The following is an 18,404-nucleotide window of genomic DNA, read 5'->3' as shown; positions in this document are numbered from 1 at the left end:
CTGCAAAAGGAAAAAAACAGCAGCAATCAGTCATCTTGGTGGTCTAATGCGAATTTAAATCTGCTAAAGAAAATGGATTATTTGGATAACATGGCATATTCTACAAAAGTACGGAGTGATACTTTACAAGGAAATTTTCTGTAACTGATTTAAATAGAATGAGAAAATTTCTATTACAAAACACTTGTTTCATTACTCCATATTTATTATAGTACAGCGATATTCTCATTGGTATTAATATCAGCTGGTAACTTACAAGTAGACCACAGAACTTCATGCACTAAAAAAACCTGAAAATATCCATGCAACTATAAAGTAAAAACTGTTGAAATATACACTAAAAATTGAAATATATACTGTAAAACATACACTTAAAGGTTTAATAATACGATGTAAATTAAATAGTAAGTGTTAAGGATCCGAATTGCACAAGACAATTTTCCCATCAGTAGAGAAACATTTTTGTTTTCAGAAACCATTTCTTCAATAAATCTTTTCTGCTACTTGTTTCTTTCAGCATATCAGCGGTCATTTTCAACAGTTAAAAGATTAATAAAGTCGATCAAGATATAATATCATACCATTTCCACGAAATTTCGAATAATAAAAGATAGGAGTGTCAATCTACAACAAAATATAATTCCTGAGTATCCAAGTTGCATCCCTTTTCGATTACTCAGAGGGCATGGCTGTTTGTCAAAACACTTTAACAAAAGTTGAATTATTTCTTCACCACTTTGTCCATTGTGCAGTCTTCAGGAAGAAATAGATCAGAATCATCTTCAGCGATGTCCAGCCTTTACTGTGTGCGAGACGAGCAAGAGAGTTAATGACTTCAATGCCAAGAAGTCAGCATCAGTTAACAACATAGTCAGTGCGTGAATGTGTACACATTTTGAAAACACACAGAAAAAGAAATCGTGTGGTAGGACAAGGGAAAACTTTGGACACAAATTTCCTGGCTTCTGTGTAGAAAAACAAAACTACAATTAGTGAACAGGTTTAATGAAACACGTTCTGGGAATGACCAAAAAAGCTAACAACAACAACCTCACATGTTTACTGAAAAAAAAAAAAAAACAAAAAACAAAAAAAAAAACAAACAAAAACAAAAACTGGACGAAGTAGGAGTTGATCTGGGATGTAGTACTAGGATTATAGTTTCTTATGATGATGTGAAGTATGTATCACACTTCCAGCAACTACTGTGACGCCAGTGAGTACCGAATGTATGCAAGTTTTAATTCGGCAAAGTGCCACGAGTTCACAGTAAGTTAACTGACTTATGCTGCATCTGCTGACTAGGACAATGTAGGCCTGACTTATTTGTATGACATCACTTACATCTCTCCACCTTCTCTATAATGAATGATATAATTTATTGGAAATGTAATGTTTTGATCTGAACCTATATGTAAAGTAATTTAATCATTTTCTAAATTACTTTGTATTTTGTTAATTGGGATAATGTCCATTATTTATTTAATTACATGTTAACTTCTCTGAAACATCTGTAGAATATTTGGTAAATTTACTATTTTCATTGTTAGCTATTTTTATTGTTATATTGTTAAGTCACATTTCGCTCTTGATATTCTCTGGCTTGTATGGGAACCTGTAGTGGCAGAAAGACTGATAAAATAAAAAAAAATATCAGTCATCGTTTGTGCATCTGCTTTATTTAGGCCCAGTTTTATAAATACGGTTAATCTAAAGCTTATGTTAAACCTAACCATAAGTTTAACTCAACGTGTCGTATTACAGAGTCTCGGTTAAGTTAAACTGTAGAGGAATACGATTGGTATTACTGCTAGGAAAGAAAAGAAGAACATCGCAACTGTTTAATTATATTATTGACTTAAAATAGCTGACGCTCGTAGAGATTCTTCATTAAGAAACATCTTTGTTCTTCGATATCAGCGAGAGTATCATAATAAAACCTAAAAGAAGACCAATACCGCGTACTTCAGTATGCTCGTAAGACTTAACCTCAAATAGTTTCTTAATGCTGGCTGCCAACGTTATACTCCCAACCACAATGCAACCAAACTAAATCTTGCATGACCATTCGCGACTAACTCCATACAGAATCAACTGAGTAATGAAGTAATAATATTAGTGTGCGTATTTTATGTGTTGCCTAGAATATTTATGAAACAGAATTCAGTCAAACAATAAAATTATTTTTACGAGTCTATTAAAATTAGATAATGTTATTAGCGTGTTTATAAATCAGGCCCCATAGTAAATCTTACCAGGAGACTGTCTGCCACACACAGTACAATGCACAATAGGTTTATAGTAGATTTACGGACACCTTCGAAATCTTCAATCGTTTTCAGTATGTCTATACCAGAGGAAAAATAGCGCAGCGCAACTAGTAACCAATGCAGAGATTCAACAGAATGTTTTCAAAAATAAAAAAATAAATCATTTATCTTTTCAAGTAATCTTTAAATTCAAACCCTAAAACGCATATTTTTGCACTTTCTCATTTTTCTGTTTCATGTTGTATCCGAGTTTCAATTTTTCGGAACAAGGTTAGGACTATAAGCCTAATTCTGAAGGTTTTCTGTTTTAAAACTTATGTTCATTTATGTATATTTCAAAGTAAGTACCTTCTTTAATTGTAGGTAGAAAATTCACCACAGTCCCGTCCCTTCTATGAAATTAGTGTATGTTTGGTTGTATGTTATTTCCTCTGGTAGGTAGGTAGGTAAATACAATTCAGTACAACCCAGCAAGAGTAAGAAACAAATAAATAATACAATTAAATTCTTATTTAGTGTAATGTGTGCATAAGTTCCATTTACTTGTTGCATAATATGTTGCAGGAATAATTATAAAACTGTGTTATTTTAATGTGAAGAGAATTCACCATGTTAACATAACCTGTTTGCGTCAACATTTTAAGTTGAGAACAAAAGCTATTTTGAGATTAAATAAAGAATATATTTAGAATAAACTTCAGAACACGGTTACCTTCCTTACTTGTAGGTATAAAATTCACCACAGTCCCTCCTATGAAATGTACATACGGTTATATTACTTCCCCTAATAGATAGTCGATAAATACAATTCAATACAACCCAGTACCGTAATAAATTAACTAATTAAAATAGAAATTGAATGTGCGGGCGTATCATACATGATATTATGCTTAATTATAATGTATAATTGCGAATATAGGAATATAAGGTAAATACAGGAAACATAACCTATAATAATTTCTATATGGCATCATAATGTAGCTATGGAATGACAGGGCACTGGAGAATATCAAAATTAGACAGAAAGGGTTATATTATAGGTTTGTTTGCACAGCAATTCCAAACTGGTTTGAACAGTTCCGGTCATGCGCACATGGAATTTACTGTTCGCACAGCACAAACTTCAAACTCAAACTGTTCGTACAGCATGTCAAACTGTCACAAATCGATTTCTGACAGTCAGAATTGATTTGCGAATCAAGTGCAAATCATAAATGATGCATGTGCATCAAGATAGTTTTGCCATTGTTTTCTGCATGTTATTTACAACATAACCTATACGAATATGCCCTAAATAAATAATCAATTTTTCAGGAAGGTAATACTATATATAAGCGTGCATACTATTCTGAAGTTTCACGGCATAAGTTATAAGCATACTATTATTTTTTATTCAATAGCTGTAACATTTAATTCTTTTGATATGTCATGTCAAGCTATTTTAATTTAATTTATAAAACCAATATATAGTATAGACGAAGTTAATGTTTTTAATTTAGTTCACTTTTAAAACAAAATCCACAGTTTGTGATTATGAGTATGCTCTTGATAAAGATTAACACTATACTTCAGAATACCGTGTAAGTATAACCCGTCTGACGAAACATCACAGTTTTCAGGTGAGGACGCTTGTGTGTCTTGAATGCGATCTGCTCAGTCTTGATGTGTGGTGAGTCAACTGGAGAAATGTTGGTACAGTCCGACAATAAAAACATCAACAGCTGTTATGAACATAATCAAATACAATTATTACTGCAGTGTATAATTTGCTCCTTATACTCATGCACTACACGTCTCTGATAATATAAGACCACATATTGAGAGAGTTTTTGTGATCGAAATGTAAGTTTAACTTTGGAGGAAGGTTTATAAGTCGTTTCTCCATTCTCGTCCATTGATTTATAGTTCAGGCAGTATACATTGGTGATCGTAAATCCTTCAGACACCGAAATATCGTTTATAATGTCCGTGACTGAAATGTCTGGGTCAACTCCACAAATCACCCCATGCACCATGATATTGTAATTGGGTATGAATGACTTCGTCTGAAACAGCTCGTCAAAATCAGAATCGAGGAATTTGTTAGCCTTATCAGCAGAGGTGAAATGTATTTCAAGTTGATTATATCCTGACTTGAAAATTTGCAACACGTCATAGTGATTAGTGTATAGCCATTTACCGAACTTCGAGTGCATCTTATTAATGTTCGCAGACTTGCTTCTAATAGTGACAAAGAAGGATCCAGAATCTGAAAATATATATCGATAAGACAGCTGAGATTTCATTATGCCAGAACTATCCTGGTTTTCATTAGCTCTAAGTGGTAAAAGGGGATTAGAAATGGTCGGAAGTTGTTGCTCAATCGGAAATGATGTATTGGGAGGAACTTCCTCCATGATTTCCAGAATGTGATCCATGTGTGAGTAGTAAGAGACCCCCAGAGGGGCTCTTAATTATCGACAATAAAGAATTAACATGGGAGCGTGAAAACAAGACTTAACCTGAAACACTTGCACTCTGATTGTGGGTTTGTTCTGTTCTCTTCTATCTCGGAGTTTCCTATTCAAGCATTAAAATCTCCTAATCGTTTTTGTTGGCTGTTCAAAACTTTTGTAGGTTGTTATAAAATCAACGAGTTTCTACTTCACCATTATTAGTTGCATATCATAAATAATTATAGCAAATGCAACCAATTTTGAACAGAAGTTGTTCTTTATTCCGATTTTTCGACAATAACAATAACACGCATGCACGTGCACACACATAAAACTGAATGATATCCGTAGTCACAATAATAATAATTCTGGTGTTATACGTACATCTTTCCTAATTTCTCGCACCAACGTGTAGAAGGCATCGTCCACTCCAAGTCTTGTTTTGGCCGATGTTTCTACAAAGGGAATCATGTATTGCTTAGCAACTTCTTGTGCTTGATTCATTTCCACTGCTCGTGTTGGGAGGTCACATTTATTACCAACCACTGAAAAAAGACAAGACATTTCAAATTACACAAAAGATACAGCTAGCCCCATATTTAGGTAGTGCTACACCCATGGGCCCAAAAAATGCCCCCCCAGCAAGTAACTTATGAAAATCTTAGACATTTAGCAGTCAAACTGTAGAAAAAAATTACATGTAACAATTGATCATACATGTCACTGCCTAATGCAAGAATCTGTGAAGTAGGAACATATCGAAAATTTGTTTTCAACTCGATTTTCTATTCTCAAAATTTTGCCACCCCAGGGCAGGTCCACGTAGATTTGGATACAGCAGCACTTTCCAAGACGAGCTTTATAACAGTACAATTTAACCCCTAAAAATCAACATCCATTTGTCAGTAAATGTGAATATAAATCGAACACAATCACGTAAGGGAGGATTATGAACAGCAGAAAGATAAAATTTCCGTTTTCATAACTTCCATATTAGATATTTGGTCAATACTGCACTCTGGCTGCCCAAAATCTAGGGAAATAATTATTCACTACAAATATAAACAAGAAAAAAAAATTGGCTAAGATACTGGCTGACAAGAAACTGTCTACTGAAGGATGCGCTGGAAGGAATGGTGAACAGGAGAAAAGTTTAGGGCAGATGAAGATATCAGATGATAGACAACAATAAGATATATGGATCATATGTGGAGACTAATAAACCATTATTATTATTATTATTATTATTATTATTTAGTAGTAGTAGTAGTAGTAATAATAATAATAATAATAATAATAATACACTGGAGCTTTGATTATCAACATTAATTTGTTCCATAAAGACAATTCATTCTGCAAATAAAAAGAAGTCATATATAAACGTCTTTCTTTTAGGTTATAACTTTGAACGAAATTATGTATTACAAGTAGTATCTTTTGAAAATTATGTACATAGTGTATCTAAATGAATTTCCTGATAGTTTCTTTTTGCATTCCCTTCTGTCACCCTGCAGACATCAAGTCAGTATCTCACAAATGGTGCAGGTGTCTCTACTGATACTGACTGCTGTGAGATACAGGTCTACAGATCTGTGAGATTTGTCAGCAACAATTGCACGAACACAGAATCCTTGATGTGTGGAGACCAAGATAAGCGCTGCTGGACATCTCTGTGGAGCATCATTTTGATGATAAATGAAATCAGCACTAACACTCTGCAACAGCCAACAATGTCAGGAGGTCCACCCCATCAGAGAAAAGAAAGGATTGCATATCTTCAATTTGGAAAGTGCGCAGAAAACATGAAGTTTTGGTCAATCACAGATGTGTTCCACGTAAATGTGAGGGATTTACAACCCTCCAATTAGCACATTGTGTCTGTTAACCACTCAGAAAGAAATAGCTTTATTGCTAAAAACCAATTTCTTATAAAAGTCGTCCTCCTGCATGAGATTCACAAGCTGTACCACTGAGTACAATCAACAGGCTGTAATGCTTGTCTTCATATTCAATCGTTTGTTTAACACATCCAGGATAGAAGCTAGCCTGCTCTACATCAGTAGTCCCTGGGGCTGAGGCTGACAGGTGGACCCCCAGGCTTACACCACTGAAGGCTGACTGGTGGATGGGCAGTCTCTCTACTGGTATCTACCTGAGAGCCTAGAAATGAAACTATCTTTCCTGTATTTGGGAAGGGCTCATCCAAGATTCTATCACTACCGTAAGACCCAGTATTAGTCTTATCGAATCCAAAAGACAAGGGTAAGGAAAAGAGATCCTACATTCTGAAGCCGAAACAAAGGAGAAGGAAGCATCAGACGAAAGCTGTGGGGTGAAGGGAAGCAGCGAAAGCTGCAACTGCTAGTTCTCTGCTTCGATTTTCCACATCTCGAAGATCTGAAAAACAGGAAACTGTAGATCAGACTTCTGTTGGCAAGGCAAGAGATCACGATGTGGCACAACATGCAGAGGTGACTTACATGTCTCCACGGTCGAGCTTATTCCTCACCAGTATGTTGTCTTGGGATTTACTGATTGGGATGCCAAAGGACGTCGTTTGAGTCTACCACGCTGTGGAGGGGATGCCTGCTGTCACTTGCATAGATGGCTTTGTAGCCATATCAGCCAAATCAAACCTTGGGCAGGAGAATCTGATAGCAATGGAGGCCTCCAAGCTTCCTGAACTGCAAGACAACGCTCTGGACACCAGGAAGAAAACATCCTCTAACTCAGGATGCACTTGGAATCTTGGAAAAACTTAATTGAGATCTGAAGGCTTCCAAATTGCGCGTTTATGAAAGCAAGGAGGAGCCAAAGAATTTCGATTAGTACTGGGGTTGGACCCACAATCAATAAGGTTGGATTCTGACCCTACTATAAAGCAACCAGGGTCACAGTAACCCTCCTGGGTCGTAAGAAGAAGAAACCAGTGTGCTCAAGGCTGAGTCAGTAGAGGGATCTGAACAATGCACATAGTTTGCCCATGATGATGGATGGACGATGTTCAGTAAAAAAGGGGATCAGCAAGAGTTCTTAATCAATTGAGGTCCTGTGCAGCAATAAAGCCTGGACCTGAGAGGGGTGCTGGGCTCTCATCCATGGTGCAGACGGATATCTGGAGCCCACACCGATGTTGCTGGAGAAAACAACTTATGAGGTAAGTTGACAATAAAGTTTTTGCAGATCAACCATCCACATGGGTCTGCATCATTAGGTTTATTGTATAAAAGACTCTAAGACTCAGATACAAGAACCCTGGGTGTATAAGGGACAAGTTAAAGGTATGGAAAGCTCGAGTGCAGGTGGTGCAATGCATTACTACACATCTGATCTTGCCTCTTATACGATGGTATACATAAAAGAATTCTTGCTAGCAGAGATGTAATGACATCTAGTATGATGGAACCAGAATACTAGTCATCTGTTCTGCCTACTTTCAGCATGGATCTGAAGCTGCCGCTACTTGTGGGTTGTGTATGGGGGAGTGGGGACACTAACCCCAGAGGGGCACCTCTGCTCTAATTCCTTGGGTCAAATGGGCTGAAATTTATAAATAGAGGTTCGATACCAAACAGTACACAAGATGTTACTGAGCTTACTCTTTGCTCTCAGACATTAAGAGATAAGATTCATGAATGGTTTTGTGGCCTCACTTGACTCATTATCTGATTATCAGCGCATAATTTTTAAGCTAAGATTCGAATCTAGCTTTAACGAAAACTGTCGAAATTCCTGATCTGCGAATTGGGACGTCTTTTGAGAGAAATTAAGGATAGGTATGGATATATTTCTGCCTTTCAACTATACTAATGATTTAGAGTTAGAGGCATCTGTACAGTATCATTCAAGCTTATGAGGAACCCAACTTCAAAATATCCTGGTGGACCAAGAATTTGGAAAAACACCGAGCCTCAGTAAGGAGGCTATTCATTCTGACTTGGAGGCTTACAGGTCTGCCAGGAAGATCTTAAATATAAGACTAGGAATCAAAGGAGGAAGCCTGCAGCAAGACTGCCCAAAGACCAGTCTGCACAGACTAGGACCTATATCTCTTCCAAATGGGGATTTACCACCACAACTGAGGAGCAGCTAAAGAATGATGTTGAGCAAGATACCACGACATGTGGATTTCTAAAGTAATTGTATTTTATGAAGGAATCAAATGGGCTATTCGTAGCATTTTACTCTTTAAATCACCAGGCGAGGATGCTTTACGTCTGGTCCAGTATTGGATTAACACTAGCAGCATATGCTACAGGCAAGTGCTTCATAGAGCCCCATGTTTTGAGGCCTTAAGTAGAAAATACAAAATTAAATAAAGACATTAAAAATAAGTCTTGTGAGAATACCATCCCAGCATATTCTGACATTTGATAATGCTGTTTACATGTCGAGAGAACGGCATGGTGAATGGTACTATCGCATTCTGGATTGTTTTTGTGTTGATTCCTTGCTGTATCATGAGTAAGCATTGTGTCTTCATTGGAGTGCGGACTACAAGGTGAAGAACATACATGTTAGAATTAGATTTTGAGGTTTAATCTGTGTATCCCAAATGAAATGAATTTTAACAAGCATTACTTACGGCTTTTAAGGAACCCGGAGGTTTATTGCCGCCCTCATATAAGCCCGCCATCAGTCCCTACCACGAGCAAGATTAATCCAGTCTCTACAATCATATCCCACCTCTCTCAAATCCATTTTAATGCATTACAACAGATAATTTTCAGAACACTTTTCCTAGTTGGTGATTGTGTGATTCAAACACAATCACAATAATCACATGTGTGATTGCTCACTAGTCTTTGTTAATACCACTATTTAGTTTTCGTAACCTAAACTGTTGATATGGTCTTGGCTTGACATTTGGAAAATTATAGGCCTACCTTTTTATTTCCTGTTTGTGTGGAAAAAGTGTTGACTAGTGTCATCTAACTTATGTTACTGAACTACAGTACTAACGAAGTTTTTTGCAGTCTGTCAGTAATCTTTTTTTTTTCTTTTTTTCAATCATGTTAACGAAACTTAGTTATTATTGCTACTTTCATTTTTAAATCAATCAATCAATTAATCATAAAGTTGATATATGTTGATTGTTGTTATTAGCCCTTTGTAAAGATATCTACATTTTCTGAAGTTAAAGTAGTAGGCTTAATGCTATTTTATAATCTGTGTTGCCGTTTCCAAACAGTTTATACACATAAAGTAGTCTCTATGTTTTAAATGTATTTTTCATCGCAGCCTGTAGTCTACAATTTGCAGATGAAAATGAGTAATAGAGTAGAGTTCCACAACTGGTGTGCCAATTCTTAGGACCAGGTTTCCCGCGAGATAATATGAAACTTAAAAAAATATATTAAAATATTTTTCGAAACCATGAGCATTGCACATTTCGTCCCAATATTTCATTTTGGTGGAATGTTAAGAGTTAAGTTATTATAGTTCAGGACAAAACGTAACGTCCTTAGTTCCAAGAAGTAATAGAGGCACTCACCCCATACCGCCCACTGTAAATATGAGTGAACAAAAGGCAACCCTTCTCAGACAAAGAAAGTTGAGCCTCATTCATGCGGTGGAGTGGTACGAGCTACAATAGCGGCTATTTACTGCAGCAATAAATGGTAACGGTACTGTGAAATTCAGCTTTAGGAAAACCTGAGAACAAATATGTTTTTCAGTAGTTTCTCTTGCTTCTTGTGAGTGTGTTGTGCAGAGTTTGAAGTGAATCAATATAATCCAACATGCATAAGTTTATAACGAAGCGACCCAAAGAACATGAAAGTGAAGAAAATGTTGGTGAAATTACGAAAATATCTAAAGTAGTGTTACGTCACGTTACAGATACATACATTCGGGAAAATAATTTAGCGTGGGAAGAATGTGTTAGTGTCTGCGGCGATGACTGGAAAAATGAAATGTTTCAAAGCTAAGGTTCGGGAGATTAATCTAAAATCAGATTCGATCACTGATTTCTACATCAAGGATCGATTGTTGCCTAAACATTGCCGGTACCTCTTAAGACAGTCCTAGACAATGTTATCAACATTTTTAATTTTGTGAAGTTACGTCCCCTTAACTCGCGCCCGTTTTCAACCCTTTGTCAAGAAATGGGTTCTGATCACATGTCTCTTCTGTTTCACACTGAAGTTAGATGGTTGTCACGTGGCAAAGCACTCTCGAGAGTTTTTGAACTTCATGAAGGGCTGAAAACATTTCTAATTTCACATAATCATGAATTTGCTGCATTATTTTCTGATGAAAACTGGGTATCTAAATTAGCCTACTTGTCAGATATCTTCTCCCATTTAAATGAACTGAAAGGAAAAATGCAAGGTAAAGAGGAGAATATATTAAGCACTAGGGGTAAAATTGAAGGTTTCAGAGGAAAATTGAAGTTGTGGTTGGAATATCTTGAAAGCGGTTCATGTGACGTTCATTCCGTTAATTGTAGAGCACTTAAAAGTTCTTCACGACAAGTTTGGAGAAAATTTTCCTACTTATGGTCATGAATGGGACTGGATTCGCGATCCCTTCAATACAAGTGACACTGAAACGTCTCTATCTTCACAAGCCCAGGAAGAGTTGATCGCCTTGAGAGCAGACGAAACCCTTAAAATTAAATTCTCCGTGTTTCTGCTGGACACTTTCTGGCTCCCGTTAAAGACTGAATATTCTGTACTATCAGCTTGTCCATGAAATTGCTTCTGCCATTTTCAACCACATGTTTATGTGAACTTAGCTTCTCAGCATTAAATGATATCAAAACTGAAAAACGCTAGAGACTGCGGGCAGTAGATGGAGAAAGTTGCTTAGTTATCAGTTGCTCCAAGGATTGCTTTGATATGTGCAACAAAACAGGCTCAAATATCTCACTAACAGGTATGCATTTTAATGTTTTTTTTTTCTTTTTTTTTTTTGACTAGGTTTTGTAAATCACTTTACATCCTTTAATTGAATGCGACTACATCTGGAGTTAAAATAAATGAGAATGTCATTGCATGTGGATTTATTCATATAATTGCGTATGATAAGAATATATAGTAGCAAAGTAATATACGCATATTTAATGATTATATTTGTGTTCTGTTTAAAAGCAGCATTTATGGTTACCCCAAATATTACTAATTTCCCTGTTTCCGTATAAATTCTGTGTTTGAAAATGTAGGTGTGCCAAAGATTAAAAAAGGTTGCGGAACACTGTAATAGAGCCTGAGATACTGGATATCACTTCAATTTTCTCTAAAATATGGAAGCAAGCTTTCGTTCTTCGACACTTCACCCATTAAAGTAAGTACAGTACATATTCCTTTCCGTTCAGTAAAAAATCTTGGCATTCACGTGGATAATAATCTCAACTGGGATATGCAAATCACAGAAACCTGCAGAAAAATATATTCTATTATCCATGTGCTATATATCTTGCTGAAATATCAACATCCCAGCTGCAATACCAATGCAGAAAAAAATTACTGTACATTACTTTCCGATCCATCCTCGTATGTTGTGGCAACAGAAATAATACGTTTTTTGAAACTTAGAACTTGAAACTTTGACTATCAAATGACGTGTACCATGATAATTTGTCATTAATACTTAGTACTAATTGTTTGAAAGTGTTATAATTTTGAAACACAATATGTGTGTAGCCTATATATATTTTTTACACTGATAAAAAATCGTTGTATTCGGAATTTTGCATGGTCAGATTATGTCTCCAAATTGCTTTATCTAAGTCAGATTCACTATTAATATTCATTTAAGCACTAATGAAGTAACACTTCGATATCTCTTTACTATTTTGTCATTTGCATCACTTTCTGGAAATATTTTGCCACAACTATAGATGCAGTCATTCAGTAACTAGTCTATGCCTGACTGCATGAGTCATGACACTTTTAAGCACCTGAGCGCTTGGCGGAATGCTCGAGACTGTGTAATGATAACAGTCTTCCATGAGAAATGTCCTGAAAGAATGATTAGCAGAATTTCGGTGACTCTTTCATTCACCAATCCAACAGAAGTCAACACAAATTATCAAACCTGAAAATTGATTTCTGTGGAATTAGTAGACAACTACCACATTCCAGTGACTTACAAAACAAATATGGCTGGCCGATCAGGAGAATATATTTAGAAAATATAATTACAAGTGCAAAGTAACTTGGTGCTTATTTATCAATAATCTTTCTGCAGTCGTGTTTCTTTATACTAAGTCCATAATTTGAACATATTGTTGTTATATAATACAAAATAAATATTGATTTTAAGGTCTTAAGGTCAGCTGCAGTTCCTAATCCTAAATCATGGGAAATTAACGGCATTGTTAGGGCCTATGAAATATTTGGCATTTAAATACTTTTAATATAGTGATTTAACAAAATAAATTTTTAGCGATATTTGAGCTCTTGGACAATGGCAAAACAGAGACCTGAGTTACTAAATCTGTTTACACCTGGCAGCGTGACTAATGAGAAAGATAGGCTAGAGTGCGAATCGGAGTCACACAGTCTAGTCATGGCCATCCTGACAATTGCCTAATATAAATACATGTTTAAAGTTCTAAAAAACAAAGGAATTGTTATAACAAACGCATGTTAAACGTGCATTTAATTTGAAATTTGTTCAATGTCAGTCATGTTGTGACTAAGAATGTGACGTCACGCCTTAGCCTGTCTTTCTCATTAGCCACGATCTGGCAGTATATGACGTCACAGAGACAAAAATAAACCTGAAGCATTTAAGTTCAGTGATGATCAAGTTGCACTGAAAACAATATGGATGTAAAGAAAGATAGCATGTTTGTCACTGTACTTAATTTACTTAATGAAAATGTATTACTCTTTCTACATGTAATGAATAAAGTTCAATGCAAAAATTGTATCATCTTATAATTATATTACTTACTCATAACACTCAAAAGCAAATTAATTTCAATAATATTAATTCTCTGAACTACCGTAATATTCCCCCCCCCCTCAATTTAATCTGCTGAACATGATATATAACTCTTCAAAGATTACTTCCCCCCCCCTCCCCCAGTTTAGAACTGCAATAGCTTGACACAATTCATATAATCTAGAAAGCAAAGTACAAAAATCAAAATAAATAGGATGTTGTATTAGTAAAACAACACTACACAAGGTAAAACTCACGCCCTTCACAGATCAAGTACCAAAAAAAAATACTTACAAACCATGGGAACTTCTTCTGCATCTTTAACCCTTTTAATCTGTTCTCGATACATACTAATATCTTCAAAGGATTTGGCATTGTTTACAGCAAATACAAGTAGGAAACCTTCCCCAGTTCTCATGTACTGATCCCGCATGGCACTGGAAAATGAATACACAATTATACACACCAGGTATTAATAAAATAGTGATTGGACAAAGAAATAATACCCAATGAAAAAATAAATTGAAATACTTAAAAATAAAAACATAAAAATTAAATCTACCGGTATATTATGTCAGTATTTACAACACAGCTATATTGCATTACCAATGTTTAGCTTCAACATTTCAACATTAAATTTCTTTTTTTTTTTTTCCTTTTAGAAATCTTCTCACCATTTGTGAGCTGCCACAAGGGACAAAGAGGGTGAAGGGAGTAAAGAAAAGAGGAACAGTCCTAGATAATGATATTTCAATAACAAAAATTAATATGACAATGATGAGTGTAAGCATGGAAAACTGTACTTCGAGAAGATAATATGTCTCAGTTCTTGTTCACCACAAATCTCACAGTCTACCCATTTCTATTAGTTAAGTGACTCACAGCAGTTCTCAAAAGAGTAACTCTTATTTCTATCATACGTCTTACATATTTCTAAATAATTTAGATTCACAAAATGTAAAAATCTTTAGATGTAGTCCCTTGAAGTAGAAAGAATACACCGTGAAGTACAGTGGACAATGTTGGGCCAGTGGCTAATATAGTTCCTTGAAGTAGAAAGAACATATGGTGAAGTACAGTGGACAATGTTGGGCCAGTGGCTAATATAGTTCCTTGAAGTAGAAAGAACATATGGTGAAGTACAGTGGACAATGTTGGGCCAGTGGCTAATATAGTTCCTTGAAGTAGAAAGAACACACAGTGAAGTGCAGTGAACAATGTCGGGCCAGTGGCTAATATAGTTCCTTGAAGTAGAAAGAACATATGGTGAAGTACAGTGGACAATGTTGGGCCAGTGGCTAATATAGTTCCTTGAAGTAGAAAGAACATATGGTGAAGTACAGTGGACAATGTTGGGCCAGTGGCTAATATAGTTCCTTGAAGTATAAAGAACATATGGTGAAGTACAGTGGACAATGTTGGGCCAGTGGCTAATATAGTTCCTTGAAGTAGAAAGAACACACAGAGAAGTGCAGTGAACAATGTTGGGCCAGTGGCTAATATAGTTCCTTGAAGTAGAAAGAACATATGGTGAAGTACAGTGGACAATGTTGGGCCAGTGGCTAATATAGTTCCTTGAAGTAGAAAGAACATATGGTGAAGTACAGTGGACAATGTTGGGCCAGTGGCTAATATAGTTCCTTGAAGTAGAAAGAACACACAGAGAAGTGCAGTGAACAATGTTGGGCCAGTGGCTAATGTAGTTCCTTGAAGTAGAAAGAACATATGGTGAAGTACAGTGGACAATGTTGGGCCAGTGGCTAATATAGTTCCTTGATGTAGAAAGAACACATGAGAAGTATAGTGGACAATGTTGGGCCAGTGGCTAATGTAGCTTGTTGAAGTAGAAAGAACACACATGAAGTACAGTGGACAATGTTATACTAGAGGCAGAAGAAATAGGCGGGTTTTTGGTTTTGTAAGTAAACAACTCACCCCACACTTTCTCTAGCGGTTTATGACCTGTCGCTGCATTTGAACATTAGTTACTGACAAGTGCTCGTCTGTGATACTACTGTACTACAGTTTGTTCGCAAATATATCTCTTTATAAACAATATTTTTACATATTAATTATCCAAGTAATCGCTATTATGTCTCATGTCCTGATATCAGAAGGCATACTAAAGGCATTATTTATCAACTTCACTGTTTCTTCAAATTTATCAACTTCACTGTTTCTTCAAAGAACTTAAAAACCGTGAGGACATTAAGTGTCCTACTATCAACGCAGAAAGCCACTGTCAAGGTCTGTGACACTTCTCTAAGTTTGGTCTAGAGAATCTGTGCAAAAGAGAAAAGTACAGCAGGAAAAAATGATCCTGTGGAGCCATCTCCTTCGACCCCAAAAAAAAGGTAGAATGTAAGAAGCCTATTACTGATAAAGACAATTTCCATCACACATCATATTTCTTCAAATATGCACTTGTGTTGATATAAATAATTTATATAATGTGTATAGCAGCTAAAATTACAAATTTTGTAAATTACATTGGTTATGTTAAGTATTTATTCATTTAAAGAATACACGGACAAATGTAGATAATATGGAATTTTACATTTAAATTAGTAATATAATTATGTTTTTAGATAACGTAACATGTTATTTTATATTCTATTAGACTAGACAGCATTTCGGAAGGTGGTCAACTGCTATATGCGCCGTACCATTTCTGGTATGTGACGTCACAAGCTTGTGCAGTAGAACCAATTGGAATCAGTCTATAACAAGTACTTCCCGAGTTCTTTTTTTCACATGTGAGTGTTTCAATACAATGAATAAGTAAAACTAACATTTACTGTATGTGTGTGTAAGATAAATAAATGGAAGAAGAGACTGTAAAAAGACAAGTACTGTACAAGCAGGTGCGGAAAATAGTGTATAAGGCATATAAGTATTTTAAAAATGTTGACGAGCAGAACGCTGCCAGCCATTTTGATGCTGGCTACAACGTTGCCAACACGCAAGAAACGACTGCAGAAGCATGTGTTGTGGGATTGAGAACCATGCAAACAATATTGTTAGTGAAAGAAAAAGGATTTGTTTGGTGTCATGTTTACAGTAATCAATGGCTAAGGTCATTATTGTCTTTTGATAATTTAAATTCTCTCCTGCGCTATTTGTATTGCACGTGTGAGTGAAGTACGATGTGGTAATGTTGTACACTGCCTTGCTCTCTCTATCTGTCTCTCTCAACGCAAACGCTAGCAGACTACTGCCTTCTGAATTGCCGTCGACTCCAACCAGTTTATTAAGATATTAAGAGCAGAAAGTTATTTCATTATTTAGATTGTGAAGACCATTACTACGTTAATTTCATTCTTTTAGCAATTTTTCTCCGAATAAGGTCAATTCCTTCATTGGTAAGCTAATTATATCTATGTTAAATGGATGAATTGTGTTATATTGTATTACTTATTCTTGACTGTTGAACTTGTAACAGCTTTAGTGTTCGTAAAATATGTTACGTTTGCAGATAAATTATTAGAATCATCATCATCTTCTTCATCCATCCCTTATGCTGTCAACCTTGGTCTATCCATCTCTGCCACTCCTGTCTATTACTACTCATTCCTTGTTCCAAATCTCACTTTCCTTTTCCATTGCAGTCGTCGTCGTACAGATCCATCCAGTCTGAGGCTACGTTTAAATCTCTGAATCATTTTTACCTCCACATGGATGATTAGCCCAATGTGAAGTGGTTTGATGGGTAACCTTTCCATTGCCCATATTTATATCCCCTGAAGGCAGTGTGATGCGTTATACCCCCAGGCACTGGGTGTCCATTTTAGTTGCCTCTTACGACACGCATGGACTACGTTGGGATCATTCTTTAACCCCAGTCACCACACGGGATTATTAAAATTGTCAACGTCCACCTTTGACATTTTTTATTTCAGTAAGTACACTCTGTTCACTTTCAGGAGTACTATGAGCCTGTCGAGTCACCACGCGCTAATAAGCAATGTAAAACAGGTTTGAAGATATGTACTGCGAGGAAAGAGCAGTCGATATCCAAGCGTTAAAATGTCATTTTCCCAGAACATCTTATTTTGGACATTGATGTTTCTTCCCCGACCCTTCACATTAGCTTGTGTAGACATAACTGTGACCGGCAATTTTTCTATTGCCCTTTTTTTTTTATAATGTAGGCTATTTCAACACTTCTTGTATTTAAATTGTTGATGAATTGCAATAATACAAATTCAGACTCAAAGAAACCCACTGTTTATTATTCGCTTTAACACTTGATTAAAATTATAAAACTTTCTAGAGTTAAAACATTAGAAGTGTTACAATTTTTAAAAAAGGTAATGTACCTTCATGACAGGCAGGCCCAGTTTCAACACTGGTGTGGTGCCATCTTCGAAGGATATTGAAGATGACACCACACTGGTATTCTAAAAATTGTAACACTTTTAATGTTTTGACTCTAGAAAGTTTTATAGTTTGAAAAAAAAAACTCATCGCATACAGTCAGAACAGCATTGAGTGCCTAATTTATAAAACGATTTTTTGTACAATGCTTATTGTGTTATTTGTTTTGTTAAGCTAAGCCATTTGTTAAGTGTGCTTCTACTTGTCATGTTATAACTACTGCACATTTTCCACATACAGTAAAACTCCATTAAATTTTTTGTACTTTAACTTTTAATTTTCTCATGATTCATAAAGTTGATTTGAGTTTGGTTTAAACACAATTATATCTAAGTGCCGAGTACTGCCATTTGTGGCCAGATGAGAAACCTCATAGATGGTGTAGCCATGATCCCTCAGAGATGAGCCATCGCGCCCTGAATGTGAT

General features: G+C 35.8%; 1 protein-coding gene across 4 annotated transcripts in view; it reads right to left on the bottom strand.

Moving 5' to 3' along the window:
- Positions 1-18,404, bottom strand: part of LOC138699392 (ras-like protein) — a 68,004-nt gene that overhangs the window by 8,393 nt on the left and 41,207 nt on the right. For all 4 annotated transcript variants that reach the window (XM_069825233.1, XM_069825231.1, XM_069825230.1 and 1 more), the window contains 2 exons: positions 13,895-14,037; positions 5,090-5,250 (listed from right to left, as the gene is read on the bottom strand). In XM_069825233.1, coding sequence (XP_069681334.1) covers positions 5,090-5,250; positions 13,895-14,037 — 304 coding nt within the window. The remainder of the gene's footprint in view (positions 1-5,089; positions 5,251-13,894; positions 14,038-18,404) is intronic.

Source organism: Periplaneta americana, chromosome 5 (genome assembly GCF_040183065.1).
Source record: "Periplaneta americana isolate PAMFEO1 chromosome 5, P.americana_PAMFEO1_priV1, whole genome shotgun sequence".
In the NCBI taxonomy this organism is placed as follows: domain Eukaryota; kingdom Metazoa; phylum Arthropoda; class Insecta; order Blattodea; family Blattidae; genus Periplaneta; species Periplaneta americana.
Note: the sequence above shows the minus strand (reverse complement) of the source record. Positions and strands in the feature narration are given on the sequence as shown.